General features: G+C 40.5%; 1 protein-coding gene across 1 annotated transcript in view; it reads left to right on the top strand.

Annotated features, from left to right (window-relative positions):
* LOC125750613 (neurexin-2-beta-like) overlaps positions 1-26,483 on the top strand; it is a 357,714-nt gene that overhangs the window by 133,501 nt on the left and 197,730 nt on the right. Inside the window, exon 15 of the mRNA XM_049028714.1 lies at positions 1,112-1,231. Coding sequence (XP_048884671.1) covers positions 1,112-1,231 — 120 coding nt within the window. The remainder of the gene's footprint in view (positions 1-1,111; positions 1,232-26,483) is intronic.

Here is a 26,483-nt window from a genome sequence, read left to right as displayed (position 1 = left end):
CATTGTCAGTAATAGACTGAAATTCTTATTGCATCCCTGAGTGGCTCATTTAAGACAAAGACATAACCATACATGTAACAGAAAAAAAAGCATAACTGATTCAACAATAGGATTGATTGGAATACAAAAGATTTTTTTATCAGCTTCCTGAAACGAGTGCATCACAGGTTTGTTAACAAAGCATTACCCAAAGACCTACACTGTAGGTATCAGGCTCCCCTATGGACTCGCCCCTGCTTTAGACAAAACTAGCGACAGTTGCACCAGGTTAACAGCACAATGTGCTTTCCTATATCTGAATTAGCATTTTATAAATTTCAAGTGTTATTTGTTTCTACCAAGGTCGCTTTTATACCAGGGACATGTAATGTTCAAGCATCAGAGGTATTTTTAGGCTTCAAGCGTACAGTATTGAATATTTACCTCTATTTGTGTGTTTAACTTTAACTCAGACTGATAATTCCCTTCATTACCCACTTATAATCACTAGGGGGCTTAAGTTACTGTCAGATCAGGCATTGGGACACGCAGTGCAATTAATCTATCTGTAATCTTCCAGACAAAAGGTTACATAACTCCTGCCTGTGAGACTGTGCACATTAGTAAAAGAAACTCATATTCCTTGAATATTCAGATTTTATAATGGCACAGTGCTATTGTAAGTCATATTTATGGAGCAGCTATAGCCTGTGGGCACATTCACATTGAACCAGGAAATACAGGCAAAATTAAAACTGTAATTATCTAAATGTTTGTTTACCGTTGAATTGTTTGGATTAAATGTTTAATAGAAAATGTTTTCTCAGGTTTGGTGCAAGCACAAAAAAATCTTAAAAAAAGATTAACCTTAAAGTTATTTAAAAAGTAAAATTTAGGTTTTCTTCATTCAGTATAATTATAATGTATAATAAAAACATTATTTTCCTCAGAATGAGCCATTGAATATTTTTGTCTTTTTTTTTAGTTTTGTCAGTATCCTGATCTAATGATATTTTACATTCCTTACAGCATTACTCTTTCATTAATCAGAAATTTCAAAATGCATTGTCCTAATTACTGTCCAGCCTCCCAAAACAAATATGTGAATGTGTCTTGTGTGTCATCTTCCCAGGCCCTGGTGCAACCTGCACAGAGGATTCCTGCTTCAATCAGGGTGTGTGTCTGCAGCAGTGGGAGGGCTTCTCCTGTGACTGTACCATGACGTCCTATGGGGGCTCTTTCTGCCATGATCGTGAGTACACCACGCCTACTGCCTGCTCCAATCAGAGTGTGTATCTGCAGCAGTGGGAGGGCTTCTCCTGTGACTGTACCATGACGTCCTATGGGGGCTCTTTCCGCCATGATCGTGAGTACGCCACGCCTCCTGCCTGCTCCAATCAGGGTGCGTGTCTGCAGCAGTGGAATACCAATTACATGTGGACCCAGATTTATTATGATCACATTTCCCATGCCTATAATGATTATAATGCCAGTCAAATAATCATAAAACATTGGTGGAGAAACTTCTCACCATTTCTGTGGAGAAGCTACTTCTATGGAATCATAGGTCCAAAAGGAAATTATCATGCATAAATTCTGAATTCCATGGTTGTTAATGTTCAAAGGTTGTTATTGGATATGACAATGAGGCATAGAAAAGGGTTTAAGCTTATTCACTGAGATGCTGTTTGAGGCTTTTGCATGTAAACACCTCTGAGGCTCCAATAAAGAAGAACTTGTGTTTATCAGATGAAAGAATGCGCTGTGTAGCTGCGTGGGGGCCTGGAAGTGCCCAGAGGGTGTTTGGATATCTGTTTATGGGGAAGAGATATGAGCGTGAGCTCTCTGGCTGATTTCATATACAGTACTGATGAAAGATATACCTCAGAAATTCTCAGTCTGAAGAACTTGTCTTGCTGGCCTTCATCATTCCAAATATTTCACCTATTACAATGCAGTTCAAAACTTCAACAGCTGTATTTTATCTGTCTGAACAACATAAGTGAAGGAAAATGTGCCCAAGATTGGTGGATTCCTCGATGTCTTTGTCTACATGCACTGATTTCCACTTGTGGTTTAGTATAGGAACACCAAGACATGCACAAAATCACTAACCACAATTATTCTTGTGAGACAAACCGGGACTATATATATTTTTTTTGCTTAATATGTTTTTGACATCAGAACCCTTCATTCATGTTCCCCACTTGCTCATGTAGGATTTGAAGCTGGAAATGAGTGGATGAGTGAGTGGATCACACACTGAAACATGAGACAAGAGACTTTGCATTATTCCCAAAAATTGACAGCAGCCATAAAAAGAAAGACAACTGTTCATACTTATCGGCAAAAAAAAGTGTGTGGCCATTCAAATTCTGTCGCAAAATGATTTAATACCTCATACGACTGTCCTCTCTCAGTGAGTCTAGGAGTTTACCTTCGCCTTCAGTCCGAAGTACATTCCTAACTCGTGTTAGAAGAATAAATGTCAGCACAAAACAGCTCCTGGCTAATTTCCACATGCTCTTTTCTTGAGCTGACTTTAAGTACTTCTTCATCTCTAATTATATCCAGGGCTCTTAGGAATTTAGATACTTTGAACTGGGCTTTCGTTTCTGATTATTTTATGCAGAATGAAAATTCCTTGTCCTTTCCGCTATTCTGATTTTCAATATCCTGCTTAGACCCAGCATAATTTTATTTCCTTTATGTTCATGCTTGCTGAACAAAAATGCCTTCTGGACCTCAACCGTGACCCATATGTAACACAAACTCCCACACATGAAAGGTGTGTCCTCATGTTGACTCCTGGGGTGTGAAAAGCCTTTATTGTCACATGTCTTGCTTTTTCTCTCTGATGTTCCCTCACCGGGATTATCATCCACTATCAAAGCGCATTCTCTCCTCCTATAGTGTGCTTGTCACTCACCCTGCACCTGCCTAAAATATTTAGCAATACTCTTGTCTCTTTAGTAAAACCTGTACCCCTAGCTTGTAGTTTTTAATGCAAATATAAATTATTAACAAAATTTAAAAGACAGGAAAGATACAAAATTACAAATTCTGGTTATAGACTAAGTGGAGCCCATTCTATTTAATACTTTGCCATTTAACATACTCTATTTCATTTCACATATAATTACCAAAACTGTGATTTTATTGTTCATTTTTTGTAGGTTGCCTCTCCTGATTAATTATACTCTCCTGATTTATTCAGAGCCAGCAGTTCTGCTCCAGTGCTATTTAATAGGCATCTCTGTGCTCTCTGCTGCTATACTGAAGTGTTCTTTAATAGGTGTAAGGCCTCCCTCTGTCCTTCGTCTCTGTGCTCTCTGTTGCTATACACTAGTGGTGTTTAATAGGTGTAAGGCCTTCCTTTGTCGCGGGTATCTGTGCTCTCTGCTGCTATACTGAAATGTTCTTTAATATGTGTAAGGCCTCTGTCTGTCCTGCATCTCTGTGCTCTCTGCTGCTAAACTGAAGTGTTCTTTAATAGGTGTAAGGCCTCTGTCTGTCCTGCATCTCTGTGCTCTCTGCAGCTATACTCTAGTGTTGCATAATAGGAATAAGGCCTCCCTCTCTCCTCAGTCTCTGTGCTGTTTAATACGTGTAAGGCCTTCCTCTGTCCTTCGTCTGCAGACGTTGAGCAGACGTAAACCCGATGTGCAGATAACGTCTGCTAATGACGTTGGGCCGACGTTATACCCGACGTTCTACCAACGTTGGGCCAATGTTAAATGTTAGCTGGGAAGCTGTCATGGTTGTGGTATACTGTACATTCTGGACGTTGGCTGCACGTCTGGACAACGTCCAGGACTGACCATGAGTTAGTCAATACCCAACGTTGTCAGGACATGAAGCCAACGAAGAAAAGGGATTATGGAATCCTTTAAACTTTTTCTGTGGAGGTATAGGTTGTACAGTTCATCTTGATCTGAAAAGAAATCTGTATAAATTTGATCTTGGACATAGAGTAAAGGTCTATGAGACGTCTGCCAAACGTTACGCCGACGAAAAATTTGGATGACATCAAGTGTATTTCATCGATTCAGAAAGAAAGGAAATTAGCCTATTAAAAGGCAGTTAGTGTATCTAACAAACAATAATATCCAAAAATCTTATTTTCATTATGTAGACCATTATGTTGGCCAGACGTTGTGTCGACGTCCGCTTTTGACCATCGATATAACGACCAACAGCCCACGTCGGCCCAACGAACCAATGTTAGCTGGGTATACTGAAGTGTTCTTTAATAGGTGTAAGGCCTCTGTCTGTCCTGCATTTCTGTGGTCTCTGCAACTTTACTAAACTGTTTAATAAATATGAGGCCTCCATCTGTCCTAATACTCTGTACTCTGTACTCTCAGTAGCTATACTCTACAGTTTTTTAATATTTGTAAGGACTCCCTCTGTCCTGGTCTCTGTGCTGTCAGTAGCTATACTCCAGTAATGCTTAATGTTTAATATGTATATTTAATGTATTGTTTATAAGCAGAGTGATAGGCATTTTGAATGTGGAATTAACAGATATTTCTTTAGAATTAACAATTATCTCTTTGCAATCAATAGATACCTTTTTAGGTATTTTGGGGGTTTTGCCATGTAGAGCATATAAAATTTTAACAGTAAATTGAAGGTATTGTCTTCTCTTAGCATATGTAGTCATGTTGGATAACTGGTATTGCCCAGCTGTCTGTGTGGACAAAATTTCGGTACATGATTTACAAGCAGGGTGCTTAACTGTGCTTGTGCTTGTCATTTGTTGGTCCATTACCCATTTCTCAAAGCACAGAGTTATGGCACATTAGAAAATATTTGTTCCTGTATAAATGTATAATATAAACGGTAGGAATTTTTCAAAAGATTGCATAGTAATTATGCATTGATTTTTTTCTAATGTGCAATTTGGTGTGTAAAGAGACTCAGGAGACTAGAGTGAAGGCTAATGCTCCTCAAGGGCTAGTTTGACAAGGGAACACTGTATGAAAGGGGTGTGGGTAAAGGTGATAGTCCATTCAGGGCAGTCATCCTCCAGTGTCCTCTGCAGGTGGGAGGCAATGATTCATTCAGGATTCTCATATTCCAGTATCTTCTGCAGGTAGGATACGATGATCCAATTGGGGTGGAAATCCTCCCGGATGCCCTGCAGGTAGGTGGCTGGCTGTCCATTCAAAGCGGTAATCCTCCAGGATCCCCTGCAAGTAGGTGGGTGGCTGTCCAATGAAAGCGGTAATCCTCCAGGATCCCCTGCAGGTAGGTAGGTGACTGTTCAATCAAAGCCGTAATCCTCCAGGATTCTCTGCAGGTAGGTGGGTGGTTGTCCATTCAAAGCAGTAATCCTCCACGATCCCCTGCAGGTAGGTAGGTGACTGTTCAATCAATGCTGTAATCCTCCAGGATCCTCTGCAGGTAGGTTGGTGGCTGTCCATTCAAAGTGATAATTCTCCAGGATCCCCTGCAGGTAGGTAGGTGGATGTCAAATCAAAACGGTAATCCTCCAGGATCCCCTGCAGGTAGGTGGGTTGCTGTCCAGTTCATATGCACTCAAGCATGGTATACATCTAGTGTGATCGCTAACCATGCCGATGCATGGAACACAGCATGATGTCAGTGATGCGACTGGGACATGTATGCACACACGTGCACTATACATGAACCGCACCCATAAAGATCGGGTTGGCTGTACAAATCGGGTAGTGAAAGTCTAACATTTCGGTCTATGGCAGAGGTGCAGTGTTTACTGGAAATGTGGGCTGATGAGAATATCCAGGAAAAAGTGGATGCAACACACAAAAACTTTGAGATATTTCATCAAATAGGGACTTCTTATTCATGCAGCACAATTAAATTGAAATCACTGTGTTGCATAATCAATATATTTACGAGGGCCTTGTCTCATTACACCCAAAACAACTCCAAATAGGCCACAAAATAAAGGCATTAATCATGAACTCCATTGTGCTGTGTGATGCTGCTTTTTTGCTATGTTTTTTTTTCCAACATAAGAAGTCACACGGTGATGAGAAAAGCATGCTTCAGTCTGGAACATTAAGCGCAATGTGAGTGCAGATCAGCAGGAGAGGAGGCAAAATCATGCCCGGGCATGGTACAAGACAGCCTGGCCAAGTGTGAGTATACCCTTACAGACCACCCTGCGACACTGACCAAGATAAATTGTTTGAAGATGGATGGCCCACAGTCTTAGTCCTTTGGTGGCAGACTTCATCAGAGCCGTTATCGCAAGTCACAGGCCTGTTTCTAAACAGGACCTGCCAAACTGTGCTGTGACTGCGTCAATTAAAATATGTAACAAGGCCAGTGACAGCAAAATGAGTGAGTGGTGTGACACTTCTGAGTTTTTATAGTGAAGCTGTCACTGTGAGGAAGATGATTAATATATCGAACTGTGCAGAAAGGCACATGTGAGACATCATAAACACTTTTATTAAAACAGTGTGGTGAAAATTAAATAAAAATTTCCATCCCTGTTCACAAATATACAACTAAAACAATTCAGTACAGACATTCTCAGTAACTGATTGGTCAGAAACAGTGAAAAGTGCCACGGATGCAGTGGTGTTCTATACGTCATCCCTCCTCATTCTCAGTGCCTGATTGGTCAAAAACAGCTGGTTGCAGATTGTAAGGCAACATTGGTTATGTGATCAAATCATTGCTTGTTCCATTTTCCCGCTGTGGAACAGAAAAGGGCAATGCAGGGGGGGATTAGCTACCTAGATCTCTTGAGCTAAGGATTGTGGTGCAGAACAGTACTGAACTAGCCTGGACATTTGGCAGTTCTGAGTGTAAAGTCTCCACGATGGAGTGCCATGTGGGGGATTGGATGATACATGGCTGAGGATACTTATCTAACTAGGACCATGGCTTCTGAAATCTGGAGATTAGCTCAGCCATTTAATATAAATCATATACTGTATATAAATCTTTACTCAGTAAAATAACAGCATTTATTTGGCAGAATAGTGCTTTACTCTGTTATACTGTCTCGGTGTTATATACTGCTGCATCTTTATTAAACTTGTATTCTTCTGTGTCAAGTGATCACATGTTTCCCTGTGTCAGGTAATCATAGTGCCACTGACAATGAAGAGTTGTTTAAATCATGTGTTCTGTTTTGATTAATCAGGTGTTCCATGTTCTATAAATCTTCCAGATTGTTCTTTTCTAAATAGTAATATTATTAAACTAACTAAGCAGGCATGGCTGCTGTACGTCCAGTTCACACATTACTTGCTGGTAATGGTGAAAGGTGCGATAGATCATCATAGTGTTGTGGTATGGAGAGACATACTGTCTGTTCATACAAGTAAATATCTGTAAAATCACCCATCACCTGTGGTTGTTTTACAATGTGTGAAACTGAGAGAATATATTATGTATGTATATTATGTATGTTATGTATGTTAATGACTCACATCAGTATACGGTATAGGTGTTTTGGGTTGTACTTCAGCAGATGTTACACAGATGTAAGGCAGGATGTGTGGGGAGAGGGTTGCATGCCAAGTCGAGGGACCCCTATCCTTGAAGTCTACTCTGCTATCTGTAGGTCCCTAAATCTCTGGGCCATAAAAGTTGGAATGCTAGCCTCCTTTGTTATCTGTATGTGTGTGTGGGGGGTCACTAACCCCCCTTTTGTGCCTAGGCCAGCGAGTACCTCTCGTACCAGGGTAGGTCTTGTCTCAGGCCACCAGGAATCTAAACTCTGTCGTATGTGCATGTGTGATCCTACATTTCCATGAAAATTACTAGTCAGTTTCTGAACCCAGATCTTAGCAGTATTGATGAAACATATTCAAACTTAAACGAGCAAGCAGTCACCATATACTATGTCCAGAGGTGGACATTTCAGGTCCAAAAAGTAAAAATCCAGACCAAGACTTTCTTTCAACTAACCAGTTGAGGTCTCTGTCACTGTGACTCATACTCGTTTGGTTGGTTAAAACAAATTATTGCCTGGATTTTTACTTTTTTTTTACTGAAATGACCCAACTATAGCATCGCCCCTTCACAAAATGACCCTTGCATTGCACAATATAATGATTCTGTTTATACCTTAGTTTGACTTCATTATAACTTATGGACAGTTAAGAAAATGTCCAATTTCCTGGAAGGCTTTTGCTGCCCAGTGATGGTGATGTGCCCAGGGTGTCCCCTGCCTCATGCCTTGTGCATCTAGGCTTAAACTCCAATCCTGTACTGGAGAAAAATAATAGTAAGATGTCAGAAGTTCTGAAGGTCAGGTTTAGCTTCCTATACAACATTTCTGTCTCTGACCAAGTATGATACTGTGTGAAATATTCCCTGACTGGGCATAGGAAAGTTTAAAGGCTGAAAGACCCAATGGCAAAATCACCCTGCTAAACACAAGGTGTTCAATTATGAGCACAGAGTTCGAACCCACAGAGCTCACCCCATAAGTAATAAAAATTGAAATGAAGACAGATACTGGGTATCCTCTGGGTGTTCTGGTTTCCCCCCACAGTCCAAAGACATGCTGAGGCTTATTGGAGTTACTAAATTGCCTGTGTGAGTGAATGGTGTGTGAGTGCGCCCTGCGATGGGCTGGCCCCCCATCCTGGGTTGTTCCCTGCCTCGTGCCCATTGCTTCCGGGATAGGCTCCGGACCCCCCACAACCCAATAGGATAAGCGGTTTGGGAAATGGATGGATGGACAGATACTGAAGGCAGGAAATGTTTTGGTAGGCCAGAGTATTCCATATGGGCTTGTGGAGTTATGAGACTTGAGGAAGTGGTTTGGTTGGCCAGAGTATTCCATATGGGCTTGTGGAGTTATGAGACTTGAGGAAGTGGTTTGGTTGGCCAGAGTATTCCATACGGGCTTGTGGAGTTATGAGACTTGAGGAAGTGGTTTGGTTGGCCAGAGTAGTCCATACGGGCTTGTGGAGTTATGAGACTTGAGGAAGTGGTTTGGTTGGCCAGAGTATTCCATATGGGCTTGTGGAGTTATGAGACTTGAGGAAGTGGTTTGGTTGGCCAGAGTATTCCATACGGGCTTGTAGAGTTATGAGACTTGAGGTTTCCCCCAGGTTCCTGTGTTTAAAAAAGAATCATGACAGAGATCAAGGGGCAAGTGGGATTAAGAACATCAAACCTTTCCACACCTAACCCTCCTCTGCCCGTGTCCTGAACTACAGAACCCTTCTCTCTTTTTCATGCACGTACACACACATACCTTGTTGTTACGAATTCACACATGCCTCTCTCTGGGTTTTATGTGTCTCCTGGAGGAGATTCAAGCCACTGAGCAAACATAATAGCCGCAGATGGCACCTTCTTCAATGCTACATTTTAATTATGGCATGGCACTGCTTGGCTACCTTACAATGGTTTGTGAAATTGGTTTCAATATGCATAATTTTGGAAGCTTTTCAAGACTCTACTGGCGTCATGGTCCATAAGAATTGTCACAAATTTTATCAGTCATGCTCTCATGTCAAGCATGGCCTCTTGGGCTAACTAACCACAAACTTCACTCACCTCTGCTTTTCACAATAAAATATTAGCTGGGGAATCACTGTCAAAATGATGGAGCTCACTTAGGGAGACCTGTGACAGAGACTGTCAGTCATTAGTTGGTGTTTACGTATTTACTAAGGTTTGATGTTTGTGATACTATGCAATAGAGGTTCTGGTACAAACTGTGATTCTTAAAGGTGCTGATCACATTTGGTACTGCTAACATATTTGCTCATTTGCACACAGCCTGATTTTATTAAGGGATTGACATGCATGAGTTTGGCATGGTGGTATCATGAATGAGTAAGTGTGTGCAAAGATTTTTCCTGAACCATCTCAATTTAAAGCCATACTGTAAGTAAATCGTAAGTGTGTGAAATGTTTACTTTCATCTATACCTCTTCCTTGAACACTAAGAACAGTTTCTAAACAAATTGAACTATTTACTATTTTTTATGCCTCGGGTTTCATCTCACGTTGTGTCTTGCACTTTCATTGGCTACAGCTCGTCACCGCACCAATTTCCAATCACAACACTTTTCACACCACAGGATTTGGAGTTGCTGACAGATTCAGTTATTTAGCCTGCTACACTAGATATCCAATGGGCATCTGCGATGCATATGTGACTGTCTGGTCGCGTCTTTGAAGTAATTGAGCGCCCATTTGCTAGCGCTAAGCAAACACTGATGTGTCAAGAAATGTAGAAATTTTTTATTCCACATTCCAAACCGATGCAGCTGAAATGTGTACCATTGTCTTTACATTAAATGTAGACCTGAAATGCTCTGTAGCTAAATTTGCTTTAAAATTTCTATATCTATACAGCAGACATATATCGATATAGGATTGATTTGGGCAGTCATTCCTGATTTCCACCCCTACTCTGCAATATATTTTATAATATAGAAGCTTCGTGATCAATACATGCAAACCTCTGTAAAGGAGAAATGGCAATCCGAGCAGACTGATAAGATACCCCGGTGATGCTTTGTCTAATATATATGTGGACTTTCTTCAGCTGGCACACTGCTGGTTTTGTGCAAATAGAGGTACAATAATTCAGGGGATGCATGCTTTAACAATGCACAGACAGCCTGCTTGAATCGGTCTGAATGTTACTGGTAGATGACAAAGGAGGAAGCGAAACCCGTGGCAGGTTAGCTTAGCCCCTATGTACTGATGGAGGGAAACGAGAAGGAAACTTCAAGTGGCACCAGCCCAAAGCTATGCTGCAATTCGGCAAGATTCCAGCCTGTTTCACAGCTGGGCTCACAATTGAAAGCGTGAACTTAGTGATGTAGGTTCAAATCCCCACATACCTTTCTGCATTAGTCTCATTTCCCTCTGTAAGGATGTGGCTGTAATGATGAGTAATATAGTATTACAGCCCATGTGATGCCGTGAAGCTTGGAATTTACCTAGCCAGCGATGCAGGAGAGATTTTTAGGTTCTTGATAGATATTTTATTCTTTGTTTTTTTTTGTATATACACTTTATCAGCTGCAGAGTAATGAGGGCTTATATCTAAGGGCCAAGTTCAGGACAGGGTCAGAGACAGAGCTCCAGTAGATTGTAGGGCAGTCATGGACATCCATCAACTGCAGTGCCCTCCAGAATCGGAATATTTTCTATCCTCTGAGGACATTACATTTCCATGGAATTTGCTTTGGTCAGTTGTACCTACACAGAATACAGTACACATTGCACTCTGCGAATCTCTGTCTGAGGATATACCTTAATATTGCACAGTATAATACAATCTGTTGCACAGAAGGTCCATATGAACAGAGGTAGCAGTCAGAGTCCTGGACAGATTCTGGGTAATGAGAGCTACAGTATAACATTAGCGAACAAGCTGTTTGATTGCTGATTTGCAAGATTTGTTGATTAGCCATGCGTATAACTTGCCACTGTAAATAGCCCCTTATTGTTTTATTCCCTATTGTCATGTGTGCACTACCTGTCATATATGAACCCTGCCTGATCCTCGCATGCCTTTAGCTGTTGTATAAATTACCCACCGTGTACATAGCTGACAGTCCAGCATCTGACCTCCCTATGTGTCCGTGTGGGTAGTTGGGTCAGTGCTCATTGGGTGCTTGTTAAAGTCCTTGTAAAGGCTGTAATAAAAGAGTATATTTTTCCTCGCAAGCAAGTCTCCCTGTCATTTGCATCGGCCCGGCACTACAATATATTTATTTCTCTGTGTGTGTTATGTATATATTACATCATGGGGACCAAATGTGTCCACTGTATGATAAAAAAAAAAAAAACTTATTTTGATGCTGTTGGGGCCATTATTTCAATCACCACAATGGGAAAGTCAATTTTATAAAAATCTGTGGCAGGAATAACAAAAAAAAAAAAACTAAAAATGCATAGTTTGGTTATTTATGGTTAAGGTTAGTGCTGGGTAGGGGTTAAAGTCATCATAGGCGGGGAGAGGGTTATGTCTATAAAGATATCAATATGTGGAATGTGTGTACGTGTGTGTGCATGTGTGTGTGTGCAGTTGATTGATCAAGTTCATTGCTCAGTAATGGTCACTGTTGAAGATGAAATAAAACAACAAACTGTACAAACTGTTTTCTTCTCATCTTCCCATACAAGTCTACTGACTCTAATGCTACCATTTCTCTTCTTTCTTCTAAACTCGTCCTGCGCTGTGCCTTCTCCCATGAGGAGTCTACAATCCTGGAGGCATGGAGGGAATAGATATTAGAGGAGACTTTTATGTGCTGCGAGCAATGTACTTTGAGATATAACTCTGGCAACACAGAGGTTTATTACATGAGCCAGGAAATGAGAGGCAGAAGCTTATTCAGGCGTGATGGTTCTGTCTTCTTGTCCCCTAGAGCTTCAGCGGTGATTTGTAGGCGTGGCATAGTGAAAAGGCCATGACATGTTCTTCTTTATTATCATTTTACAGAACTAAGTGTGTTTTGTGTTTGTATAAGAGTTTCATATATGTCCCTTGAGCTGCATTAGTTGGAATTATTTGTGTCTCCCAATATGTCTATCCCATTATCACCCATGTTTTCACAAGACTAAGGAGAGTAATAAGCATGACAGTATAGCGCACTGTTTAATATACAGTATATATGTATATGTGTGTGTCTGCAGTATATACTGTAAATAGTAGTTATTAGGTTTTCATAAGTAAAAGTTGCATGGTAATAAAAGAACATTAAATTATACTAATTGGGTCATATTAAACATTATTAAACACACCTTATGAATTTACTTCAGAATTCACAATTAATATGTATATAATAGAATAATAGAGTTCACTATTATGATTGATCATCTGCCAGTCCAAACAGTACAATACATGCCCAATTTGATAAATTCACATATGCATTCTCATTTCATTTGAATTAAGCACACCCCAAATATCAACTTACTTTGATATTTAATTACACTTTTACATTTCTCTAATGGTAGTATCAAATGGTGGGGGGGAGAAAAGATTTTTTTTTCCATACATTTTGGGCCACCTTAAAAAAAATGTCGCTCTTCCACCTTTCAGGGAAAAGTTTAGGGGTTTGGTGGCAGGATTTAGACTTGAGGCGCCGGAAAAAACATCACACTGTTCCATTCTACTCAAAGTAGTTTGGTGGTGAAGTATCACGCTCCCCTTGGCTGCACTTGGGCTCTCATCCCTGAGGTGGTTCGCTGTCAGGTGGGCGCAGCAATCCGCTGCATCAGTGCACGCTCCTTAACTCTCCACCTCTCCAACACACACCCATACAAACTCACACAAACACAAGCACCGGCATGTGGCCCCATTATTTAATAACTAATGATTCTGTTTAGGGCTGGGAAATTTATCGTGTTAACGTGTTTCATTAAAGTCATAACGATTTATTATGTCTTTCATTGTGTTAATGCAGGCAGTACTTTGTTGCCCAAATTGGAGAACAGTATGAGCATAGATTTTAATAGAGATCTATAATATTCCTTCCTGGATGTGAACAATGTGAGAGTGTAGGTTGAGATGTTGCACAGAACCCCAGAATTCAGAGCTAAAATCATTGTAGCATCTCAGAGGGAAGCTATTGTTGTCTACTGTTGTGAAAAATTCCCAGCCAGAGGAAGACATAGGATAATAATGACCGTAATTAGCAATATTTGACTTATCCTTTTTTCATGTTTTAAAATGTACTTTCAGTGGTTGTAAGACGTCTGTTTTTAGAACCATTAGAGCCAATTGCCAAATAGGTTTAGGATGATCACATGGTTCACATTAAATGGTAACGGTTGAGTATGTGCATTTATATTTACATGTGATATACGCCATTTATTGCCAAAGTGTGTGACTAATAAGATTAAAATCCCTGCTTAAAATCTCTTTTCTTATTGCCATCTGCTCATCTAGCCTTTTTGAAAGCATTGGAAGTCAGCTTATACTTGTTTGTGAGTAGTGTTCAGTATATCACAAGCTTAAGTTGGCTATTAAACAAATATTAAAATATGGGTCATTCTCATGAAATTGAGAATAAAAAGTGTTTTGCTGAAATACAGTGTTTCTTTTTTATGTAGAGCAAATGACATTATTGCAGCAAAACTTTTTAGTATTATTTAAAAAATAATAATATTGAAATTTTTATTTAATAATATAGATTTTTAACGCATTTTCCTGCACTGACAATGACAAATACCACAATGTTTTTAAATCTTTTAACTTTATCATGTGTAACCCACAATAAACAATTAACATGTATGATAAGATGTAGGCCCTCTATACTGTTCCTCAGTTTTTTGTTACTTTTGTCATTCTTTCTGCTCTCTTTAACTCTTGCCCTGGATTTGATTAAATACTTTTGTTTATTACAGAAATAAATGGTAATATAACAAAACTACTGCACAGGCACAATCAGCAGTTAGAGACTATAGTATTGTATAATGAGTCTGTCTAAAAATTAGAGAAAAATAATGAGTTTGTGTTTGTGTTTACATAATTTTGGGGATTCAATGTTGAAATATTTACAATTTAATATCAAGTGCAATTAATGGTGCTCCTAATTCTGATGTTGCTTATATATTGTATCAGGTCAGTTGACTGCCCTTTTTATGTCAAGGCACCAATAGTGAGAATTTGCCTTTAGATACACACTGACTGGCAAATCTCTGAGGCAATCGTGGCGCTGGTCTTTCCAACGGAATCCTGAAATATATTTGACTCATCAGTCGCATGATATTCTGTGAAATCAAACCCATCTGTTTCTACATGCTTTCGGACTGAGATGCTTGGTTAAAGCCAATGGTCATTTGCTCACCCAAGCTCACACAATATGCCCCTCCATTAGCTTCCTTGGTTCACTTGATCTGGGACAACTATATATACTTCAGAACTGTACTTGTAGTCATGCACTGCAGACACAGTTCTTAACCCTGACAAATCTTCATTGATGCTCAGTCAGGGACTTGCAGTATATCTCTGAACCTCTTCTGATTCCATAGCAAGAGTGACAAGGCTTCCAGACAGGATTACATAGATATCCAAAGGGTGATATTAGCCCAAAAGGTAGAAAAGAACGAAAGTGAGAAGATGATAAACCTGTTGTAATGAAGAATCATGGTATTAACGCGGTGTGGAAATGGCTTACAGGTGGACTGTTGCCCATCTCCATGTGAGCGCAGCACAAATTTGCACAGGGATCAAGTAAGAGAATTTTATTGTATTTTGAGTAGGGTAGGTGCATTTATCCATGGCCAGCCCGGCAGGTGATACATTACTATACCTTGGAAGAGATACAAAACAGAGGAGAAGCAATTTCTGTACTCTAAAAGTGAATTCAGCTTTCAGATATTTTACCTTACCGTATATGAATTATTTAGTATGTTAGCATCATGATGGTACATGCTTGCACCATTATCTTTGCCAGTATTATGTAATTATTCGAATCCGCAGGTACATTTTTCTCAGTCTAGTCATTCTCTCTGTGTATTCTGATCAAAGGATAACGTCAAAAATAGGAAGGTGCTATTTTGACTCTTCAAAGCATCTTTTCAAGAGTAAAGAGTAAAGCTAATTAGAATGTCACCCCTCTATTCTGATTTTAAATGAAACCAGTTAGTGCATTGTGCGATCTTTTGTACTCCGTCTACTTTCCACATCAATGTACATAGCAAAATCACTCTGTACAGATATCCCAGCAGTGTGTAGACATTTCCTGAAAAAGACCACATAGAAAAGGAGGAAACTGAAAGGTCATGGTAACTGCAGCACTTGTCAGTAAGATGGAGCTAGAATGAAATGCAGTCTGAAGGTGACAATATGCAGAGAGCCCAGCTCCCTGTTGGACCATAGTCTTCCTGACCTGGCAGCTACTTCCTACAAAGTCTTAGCATTGAACAGTGTTCCCTCACCTGGCTTTCTGGAAGCTTCCACTGGATGGAAGAATGCGTTTTTCAATTTGCAGTTCTGCAGTAACCCATTTTGGGTGAAAATAACTTGTATACACATGCAGATATGTGCACATATACATGCATCACCATTCATTATCACACACTGTTGGCATTTTTAGTTTTTTGATTGGATTCACAGATCTTTGTGGGGACCAGAAAATGGTCCCCACAACATCAAAATAACAGATTTTATTACATTGTGGTGGACATTTGGTCCCCATGGTGTAATATAAACATAATATACACACACACAGACAAACACACGGAAATGTTTCTAAACACAAAGTAAGATAAAACCGAAACTGATATAAAGCTGCTGATCCTTTATAATCATGATTTGTAGAACATTGTGTCCTGTGTCTACATTTAAGAAGGCAATCATAGTTAGGAGGGTGACAGCTTGATCTAAAAGAGGACATCAGACGGAATCCTATACTGTATGTGCAGAGATCAGAAGTGAATCTGCAAAACAGGCCTCCAGTAACAGGTGCCAGAACTTTATTATAATGCTTCAAGGAAGACAGCAGGGAAAAGTCCAATGAAAATGAAATTCGACAGGTATTTTGAAAAAATTGAAACTGTAAAAAAAAATTTTTTTTTAAATACAGCCAATGCTTACGTTGCAGAGTTTGACTTGTTTACGAAGTAGGTTCACCTGAACTGCTAATTTTAATAGGGACAAGAGACTGGTGGTATATTTGCTGTCTTTTATTTAATGTGCTTTAGGGTATTTTCAGATGACAAATGCTGGTATACCATAACCTGGGAAGGATCCATTAGCAGGCTGCTATTCTGCTGGAAGGAAAATGTTTGCTCCATGCCATTGTAGTGGACTGAGCATTTCCTAGCAGTCATTAAAAGAAGCTGGGTGAAAGAGGGCAGGTCTCGCCAGACCTGAATAGCTGCTTACGGAGCTGAGCAGGGCAGCCAATGGGCACTGTGAATACTCTTACTTCCTGTTGAACTCCCCTCTTCCCCCAAGACAATCTGTCACCCTTGTATCTAATGCTCTGGTGACGGTCCATTCGAGCCTTGTGTAGATGATCTGGACGTGCTGCATGCCATTGACTTTGTCGTGTATCTCCTGACTGAGAATTGCATTTTCCACTAACACTCCATTTATTCTTACCAGACGCCCACTTTCTAAGGGACTTAATTTGATTATGTTTCATATTGGTATGTGTCACACTGCCTGTTCTAACTAGTTTTACTCCTGGCTGACACTGAAATATAGGCTGTCCATAAGGCAGCTGTGAACAAAACAGTCAGCCATACTTTCTTTGCTTTCTTTTTGAGATAATGCAAACCTGTGTTAACCATCGGGCCCGAATATCATATGAAACTCCTGGAGAAAACCCTGTATAACGTCATCCTTCCAGGTCCCATTGTCAGTGCGGGCAACCAACATCATGTCAGCTCCCATAAGTAATGCCTTGGAACCATGAAAGCAAATTGTGTTTTCATGGGTATGTTGGCACTAATGAAAGGAGAACCCGCCCACAAATGCAGGCTCCATACTGTGTCCCGTGGGCCTGCCAGCCTTATGCAGTGAGACAGATTGAGGGAAAATGTTTACTTGTGGAGGGATAATTATGCAGTGCTGGTCTCACAGAGATCACAGTCCTTTTGAACACTCGGTGACATTTTCCTTCTATTTTTGAAATGGAGCCCCTCTCTGACAAGTGAGTTATACTAGCAGATAACGCAGCTATTAGGGACCTGGTTTCTCATTTTGTTTTCGAAGGTTCTAGACATTTTTCACTTGCCTTTGATTTTGACTTCGTGCCCCCACATGGCCCTCCCTTTTCAAACTTCGTTTAATCCATGTCATCTGAGTGTGAGGGGACAGGTGACCCCCACTATTAGCAGCCTGTAACAGGTGCAAAACGTTGCATGGCATTTGTACAAAAAGATCAGAATCATTTTGTTTTACGTCATGCTCTTCCGTGAGACATATACACATATGTACAACTGAGAGCTCAGAGTTGGCCATTGATCCAGCATAGCTGGAGTAGAGCTTGGGGCAAAAGGCCTTGCTCAAGGGTCCAACAGAAAGGTGATTATTCTGGCGACCTGCCAGTCACAGTACTAACCTGCATAACCACACGACAACATGAAGTGGTACAAAAATAAATAACTTAAATAAAAAAATTTTTTAAAAATGTCTTCCTTCCTCAAAGCCACCACATTCTGCTATTAGCCCCTGTCTGTAGATGGAGAGATGTTACCATGCACATTCAAACTCTGATCCATGTCTAGACCTGCATATATGGAAATAAAGCAAGCAGTTATCGAAGGCCCCCAAAGCATTATTTGTTTAGATGGTTAGATTATTTGGTTAGATTTGTTTAGATGTATGATTTTTTTTTTTTTATGAGGAAATTTTTAATCCTTCAAGATACATCATCTGTGAGCCATGTTTTATTCCATTAAGGATACTTACTTGTACATTAATTATTTACTTGCCTTTATGACAGAAATAAAATTACAATTTTAAATCATTCATTTTCTAAAAAATATATAAAACACATATGCATATATCACGCTGATCGGTGTCAGGTTACACAAATTCCTTCTGTGTGTGGAGCTATGACCTCATTTACCATTGATTGCGTCATTCTTTTGGGTGACCCTCCCCCTCCAGTGCCTGTCCTGGGGGCGCCTCTGTCAGCTCCCAGAACACAGCCTGCACAGCCCTCCAGATGGCTTGTCCTCGGTGGCGTCAGCCTGATGGCTGCTGGCTGTGCTGTCTTCTTGCCTAATGCTCTCATTTCACCCTACTCTCCATCGGTGACTGCCAGAGCTTTGCTTTCTCCAGATCACGTTCCTGTTCATTTTCCCATACTGCACTATCCATCCTACTCTAAGTGCCAAGAAAAGAGTCACTGCCTGATCACATACATCCTGTTTTAGGACAGTGTTTGGTTTCAAGATTTTCGGAATTTTGTTTCAATTCAGTTTATTTTCACAACAGAGTTTCTTCAAGGCACTTTACAGGAATATAATACATTCATACATCACTTGTACATGCAAAACTTTAAAACAAGAAAGAAAGAGAAAGAAAGAAAGAAAGAAAGAAAGAAATGACAACAGAGGAGAGGAACCCAAAACTCCCAAGTAGGGAAATGAGGGGAAAAAAACTTTGGGGGTTCAAGTTCAACTGCCTGGCAAATACCTGGCAAAAAATAAACTTTATTACAGGATTATTATACTGTTTAAGCTCATTTTCTTCTATCAGATGTGTTTTATTCAAGCCGCTGTTCGCACGACTGTAGTTGGCAGTCAGGAGTGTGGATCACCTGCTGATGTGCTGGAGTTCCCCTGGTTCTTCTGCATGGTAGCAGGAGAACAGAGGCTAGAGGGCACTGTAACAGTGGCAGCAATGAGCCAGAACTGCTTTCCGGCACTGTATGCATGTGCATTAATATATTAATCTGGAAGTACTGTTTATGAAAATAGTTGAGTGTTAAAAATGTATTATAATTAAATACTAGAACTCGTGGCCATAAGTGGAAATTAGCAGGAGAACATTTTAAAATGAATTTAAGGAAGCACTTCTTTACACAGCGTGTAGTTAGAGTATGGAATAATCTTCCTGCTAGTGTAGCACAAGCTAAAACCCTGGGTTCGTTTAAATCAGAGTTAGATAAGATTATAACAACTCTGAATAGTTTCCTCTCGGTTGTAAATTCCTTATGTTCTTAATTCTTGTTGTCATATAATAACACTATCACCACTCAAGAAACAGGCGAACAAGTGTTGCATCTACCCGACCGATTCTCTTACACACCAGGAGCTGCACTTAAGCCTACTTTATTACTCCAAACATGGCCTGCTGCTCAGCTATCATTGAAATAAAGTCTGTCATGAGGGTTTTGATATCTACTGTAAAGTGTTCTAAATGTCTGTGTGAACATTCATCAGGGATAGGTGTGTGAGTCTCCTGTATGATAGTAGACCTTAACCAATCTCCTCATGTAGAGGAAAGATCGCTCAGATTAGGCAACTGATATAGGTAAACACAGTCACAGCTGTATTACTTTCTCAAGTTCCGTTAGCAGAGCTCTCATTTATGGATGGAACTTAGACAGACATGATGCTACATATTTTACCGTGCTGCATCAAGACTCCCTCGTGATTTCACCCTGCAATTTTAGCTCGGGATCAAGGTGGCCATTGTCCAGCTTCTTAGGAAGCTGAAGGGGATCCACATTGACTGTCCTTTCTTCTTTTTGCAGCCACTGTAAGTCGACAGCCGTGTAAAACTCAAAGTGACTGTTTCTGTGCTGTATGTCACAGCTTCTGACTACGTGGATTCGCAAAAATGTCCCTGGGTTCTGCTCACTCTTATCGTGGCGTACCAAATTTTCAGGTCTATTTTTGAGGCATGTGCTTCAGCTTTGTGAACCATCTGCCAGTAGCAGTGGCGTTGCACAGAAAACCGGCAGACTCCTAGGGACTGTCACACTCACAAAAACCATTCCTGTCGACGATCCCTGAGGCCAAGCCAGCAGGAGCTGATGCGCTGATCGGTGTCAGAGTGCTTTCTTCAATCTGCTGGTATTCTGCAGTGTTCCTTTTAGCTGATAATTACTATAGAGATAGGAGCTGCGTTTCTGTGCCATTGTGTCCAAGCTTAAACAACGCAATATAGTATCTGGCTATATAATGTGATGTTTGTTGACCATGATGCATAACATTATAGAGTACTTATTCAGAATTGCTTATTATTTCCCAAAAAGGTGTTCAAAAATTCAATCCTTGTATACAAATAACAACAGGCAAAGCATTTAAAAACGTTTTAATGTGTATTAAAATGTATAATATGTATAAATAGTTTTAATATGTACATTCATGGAGGCGGCATGGTGGTGCAGTGGTTAGCACTGTTGCCTCACACCTCTGGGACCTGGGTTCGAGTCTCCACCTGTGTGCAGAGTTTGCATATTCTCCCCATGTCGTCGTGGGGTTTCCTCCGGGTACTCCAGTTTCCCCCCACAGTCCAAAAAACATGCTAAGGCTATTTGGAGTTGCTAAATTACCCGTAGGTGTGCATGTGTGAGTGACTGGTGTGTGAGTGTACCCTTCAATTGGCTGGCCCCCCATGCTGGATTGTTCCCTGCCTCGTGCCCGTTGATTCCGGGATAGGCTCCCGACCCAGTAGGGTAAGCGGTTTGGAAAATGGATGGATGGATGTATATTCATTTACTTTATTATCATTCTTTTATCTGGCAGGGGGTGCTGTGCTGTCTGCTTTTCCAGCAGGGGGTGCTGCAGCAGCCCCACTTCCCTCTGCTATGCCAGTACTACTGTACATACTAACCATTATTATTTTAGTGAACAGCCGTTATTATTTTAATGAAAGCATAAGGTGACCCTGCGGGTCGCCCCATTTGCGGCAGTGATTCCCACCCCTTTGTTTGAGTATATAGGGTCCTCCCTGTACTCACACAGGTTTCCAGCTGAAATGCAGGAACATGTAGTTTAGTCACTTGGTCTCACCAAATAGCCCATTGTGTGTAAATTACTGTGATTTAGCCAGTCACCCGTTCCGAGTTCAGTGTTACATCCACTGCATCTGCAATGTCAGGAATGCCTGCAATGGTGTCATGCAAGACATCTCCTGCTGGAAATTATATGTAGTTTTGCGCATGGTGCAATAGAAATATGATAAATGCACGCACAGATGCAGGACACAGCAGCCTTGCTGAGGCCTTGTGCATCTGCAGGTGTGCAAGAATCGACCAGTGGCGTCAGAGAGCTATCAGAAGCTGCACGGTGCACTGAGGGCAAAATTCCAGTGTGTGTCTATTCAATTTATCCTCCACTAGACCAAGGAGGTTTATTATTTCAAGCCAGCCTGAATTTCTCTATGAAATGTTCATTACTGAGATAGTTCAAGGGGTTCATGGCCACCAGCAAAAGCAACATTTAGACAAGCGACTTCCTGGATGGTACTGTCTCAAATGCTGCCTTCAGTTGACTTGCACAATTTTCTGCCATTGCTGGTCATGAGGGGTGAATCCCCTACCCAGTTCCTTGGATGTGACTGAACACATAGCAATTTTAATTGGTTAACTCATTACGTAGCCTACCAGGGAGTTTCAGAATTTATGAATTGTGCCCCTTTCCATTGATAAATTGGAATTTGAATTAAATTGGCCACATCATGGAAAATGTTGAATTGGAATGACAGTAAGAAGAATTAAAATTAAATTCAAAGCAATTCAATGTAATCACACAACACAGGAATGTCATTTAGCATGTCATCTAACAAAACATAAATAATTACATAATATGTGTACTTTCAATAGGGTACTGTAGATGGATATATTGACCTTCAATATGTATTTATGAATGAAATTTATATTTGTATGATCGTAAGATAAAAATTGTTTTTGTCTCTTCAACAATACGCATTTTATTTTTGTCACCCATGTAAGTCCTTTTCCATGGACTTATATTTATTGTTTTTGCACATTAGTGAGGAGCCTGCATGCAGTAGCTTTTCCTGTGGGTTGTCAGATGGACAGGGTTGTGACAGGGCTACTTTTATGACTGTATGAAGTGCTCTTTCATTAGGTACATAAAATCACAGTTAAATTATTCGTTCTACAGGCGACACTTGAAGTGTGGCATTCATTATGAATAACAGTGACATGCACAGACCTTTTAGGCAGGTGCTGGAATAGAGGGACCTGGCCGATGTGGGTACCTTTTGCTTCCATAAATATTTGTGATCACATGTGTGTGTATGTGTGTGTGGGGGGGGGGGTTATGGGGTGGATTTAGTCATGTTATTTGACTGACTTCCCATTCAGGTTGATCCTCAGCACTGGGAGAATGTTTTGTAATATGATTGAATATATGACTGGTTCACATGCTATTTCAGCAATTGAGGTTCATGTTGTTGGTTTACATTATTTTGCTGTGACCTTTGACACTGTTCTGTATAAGTGGTTGGAGGTTGAATGAATCAGCAGTGATTGAATTTTACATTATTGGTTTACATGGTTTCCAGGTAAAGGAGACTGATATAATTTGTTTGCCCTATGTATTGAGTCCACACTTAAAATAGCTTCAGTGATACACTATATTGTCAAAAATACTGGGACACCTGCCTTTACACACACATGAACTTCAATGACATCCCATTCTTAAAACATAGGCTTTAACATGGAGTTGGCCCACCTTTTGCAGCTATAACAGCTTCAACTCTTCTGAGAAGGCTGTCCACAAGGTTTAGGAGTGTGTTTATGGGAATTTTTGACCATTCTTCCAGGAGAGCATTTGTGAGGTCAGGTACCGATGGCCTGGCTCACAGTCTCCACTCTAATTCATCTCAAAGGTGTCCACTGGGTTGAGGTCAGGGCTCTGTGCAGGCCAGACAAGTTCCTGCAGAACCAGACTTGATTATCCATGTATTTGTCTGCTGTTCCAATAGCATGGCTGAAAAACAGACAATAGGCAGACTACTGTTTTGTATACAAAACAATACTTTTCTTTTCCTTTATCAGTAATTAAATGCGCTGTGTGAGTGCACCTATTTTCTTGCCTATTACAAGGGTAATTTTGCATGAAATACGTAGTGTGTTGCCTCATAAACAGAAACAGAATGCATAGTATGGACTCCAGTGGATTTGAAGGCTGTGTAGGTGAGGTGGTGAGCTTTCCGCAAAGAGGGTGCTAATAAGTTACCCAAAAAAGAATCCACAGAGAATGGCTGGGCAATAATGCTTGGTGGTATTTCAGATAATACTGATAGTTTGCAGCTAGTAATGCCCCCCCCCAGCCATTTCCCTTTCATGCAGAAGTAATAGCCTTCTTTTTTTTGGCTGATGCTGAAGCCTAAAGGTTTTATCTCAGAATTATTTCATCATATGTAGCTCCTTTATTTTGGTTAGGAAATCATAACCGTCAAAGCTTTTTTGCCTCTCGCACTCTCTAACTCTTGGTCAGTGTTTTCTCATTGAATTAATAAAGAGTAGGTATCTTTTAATACCGCTTTTCTGCCCACAGGCAAGCACATGTTTCTGTAGACCTTTTCATTACAGAAAGGCTTAATAAAAAGAATTCTATGTTTTTCTCCACTCTCTCTTTTTAGTTGTGGATCTCAGATACAGGCCTAGAAAGCACCATCCAACAATCTCCAGGCGGTATGAATGTCAGATCTGTTTCCAGCATGGTGCCTCTTGTTTCTGTGGCCACTTTCCCCAACACCAATTTTCCACATTGTTAATCTTCACCCTTCCTTCAATTGAATGGCTAAAACGTTTCTGTTTTAGAAACGGGGGGGTGGGGGCATCATCCTGCATGCCGCAGGTGATGGGTGACCAGCCTTATTTGGAAGGTAAGGCACTGCCATTAGCCAATAAGATACTGAAGGGTGATTAAAGATACAATCAACGATAATGCCAATGATGCTGAGAACTAAAATCCTATTCTACCATTCTTGACTTTTTGAACCAAGAACACATACAGATTGGGTGGGCTGTGGAGTGAATTTTTTATATGGCTCAAGAGGTTTGTAATGGGGCAATTTGACTGGGGGCGGCTGGGGGGGGGGGGGGGCAATGTGCCTGGGGGAAGTTGGGGGGGGGCATCTGACCTGCTGGCCTTGCCTGAATACCTTTCTTATCTGTCCCTCCCTGATGGTCTATCCCTAATCCATGTTCCTTCTCTATCTATAGAGGATAACAAACACGTAATAGTTATATCATTTGATGCAGGTTAATTATGTTTCAGTGACAGTTATATGTTCATTTTTAGCAGTTGTTAGAATATGCCCTCAACAGTGCTTCCCTGAACAACATAACAACATTATAACTGTGTATATGACTCAGTGTAACTGCACTGCACAAAGCCTAACTGTGTATGTGACACAGTATAACTTAACAAGTTTGTAGTGGGGAGTGAGTCTCTAGAGGTGTGCGACCATTGTTCTCTGTCACCATTTATGGAAAATGGATATACTGACGCCTTTTATGCTGGCATTCATTTAAACCTACTCAACATAAAGCATAGACACACTTTGAATGTGCTGTATAAAGTGCTTGTGTTTGTTTATTAAACTATGAAATCAACCTCCCTGTTTGGGCAGAACAAAGAACAGCAGAGATACTTGGGTTGGCTTTTGTAGCTGCACCTCAGAAGTATCCATTCATCAATGCATCATCCATGACTATCATCCAACACAGGGTTACCGTGAACCTGGAACTTAGCCAAGGACTCAGAGGGTATAAGCCAGGGGAACATCATGGGGGCGACAGTCTAGCCTGGAGCTCATTCTTACAGGTATGCAGAGGGCTGTTTCGATACACCAGTTCAAATACCCATGTATCTGGACTGTAGGATTGTAGAAGGGGTACATATATACTAGTTATGTTCTATGTGTTTGTTCTTAGCGTAGTCCTTCCTAAAACATTAGGATGTTATTTTTAAGGGAACACCACAATTCTGTTTTCCTTCAAATCATTTTCTGACTTTCTGTTCAGTGGCCTTAGCCTTAGCTCTGCCCTGCTGCTTGCTGGTAAATAGGTGTTTTTTTTACAGTTGTAGTAACAAATATCCAAATATCGTTAAATTAAGTGACATACCACAAGACCACAGGTCCTGCTTTAAGGGTCCATGGCTCATTTTTCTACAGCATTTTCCTGGTAGCTATTAAATGTGGTACCTTCTTAGAATAAGTGCAATACATCTCCTATGAATACTTCAGACACTTTATTTGGAGAAAAGAATGTGCTTTTCTCCATTTCATGAGACTTTAATACTTATGTGACATAAATCAGTAAAAAATCTATTCCATGTATTATCATGTAATATAAATGGAATGTTGAGAAAAAGTTCAGTTCGGCCCAGTACCATTTAATATAACTAATACAATTCATTTCCTTGTAATGCTACCCACCTTTTCAAATTTGACACTTTTGAGAACTAATTTGTGAACACTGCTTGCTGTACGAATTGAAGACTTTCTCCAAGTCTTTGACAGTTTCACTTTCAATGAGTCTTCTGAGGAAGCTAATTCCTAAATCATCTTCCTGGTGGCACATCAGTGATTAAACTGTAGCTCTCCCTCTGCTTCTCTCTGGGTTCACAGTGATGGCCCCAGCAACACATTACTGAATAGGTCCTCACCTCTGACACAGAGCTTTAGCTAGAATATAAACAGAGGGTGCGGCCCCATGTCTGAAAACAGTGAGTGCTTGGTCCAAGCCAGAGAATTTTGACATCGCCAGGGTGCTTTTAGTACTGAGAGTCCTTTGCCTTTTATTGTTGGATTATATGAACAATTGGCATGTTAAATGAAAGCTCCAATTTTGCTGTTTCACGGTGAGGTTAACACTGACAAAAATCGAGTGAATGAATTTCCTTCCACCTGCAGCTTCTGCGTGGTTATTCCTCAAGCCAGCACTGGATGTGCCCACTCCTACCTGTAGCTGTAGCTGTAGGGCTGCTTTTGGTTATCAGCAGGACTTGTTTTCGTCGGCAGCAGGGCTTTTAATGAAAATGTGTACATGTAGTTCATGAGCAAACATGTGGATTTTGTCATGGGTGGAGCACAAAAGTAGTGATTTTACATGGTA

The sequence above is a fragment of the Brienomyrus brachyistius genome, chromosome 10, assembly GCF_023856365.1.
Source record: "Brienomyrus brachyistius isolate T26 chromosome 10, BBRACH_0.4, whole genome shotgun sequence".
Classification (NCBI taxonomy): domain Eukaryota; kingdom Metazoa; phylum Chordata; class Actinopteri; order Osteoglossiformes; family Mormyridae; genus Brienomyrus; species Brienomyrus brachyistius.
Note: the sequence above shows the minus strand (reverse complement) of the source record. Positions and strands in the feature narration are given on the sequence as shown.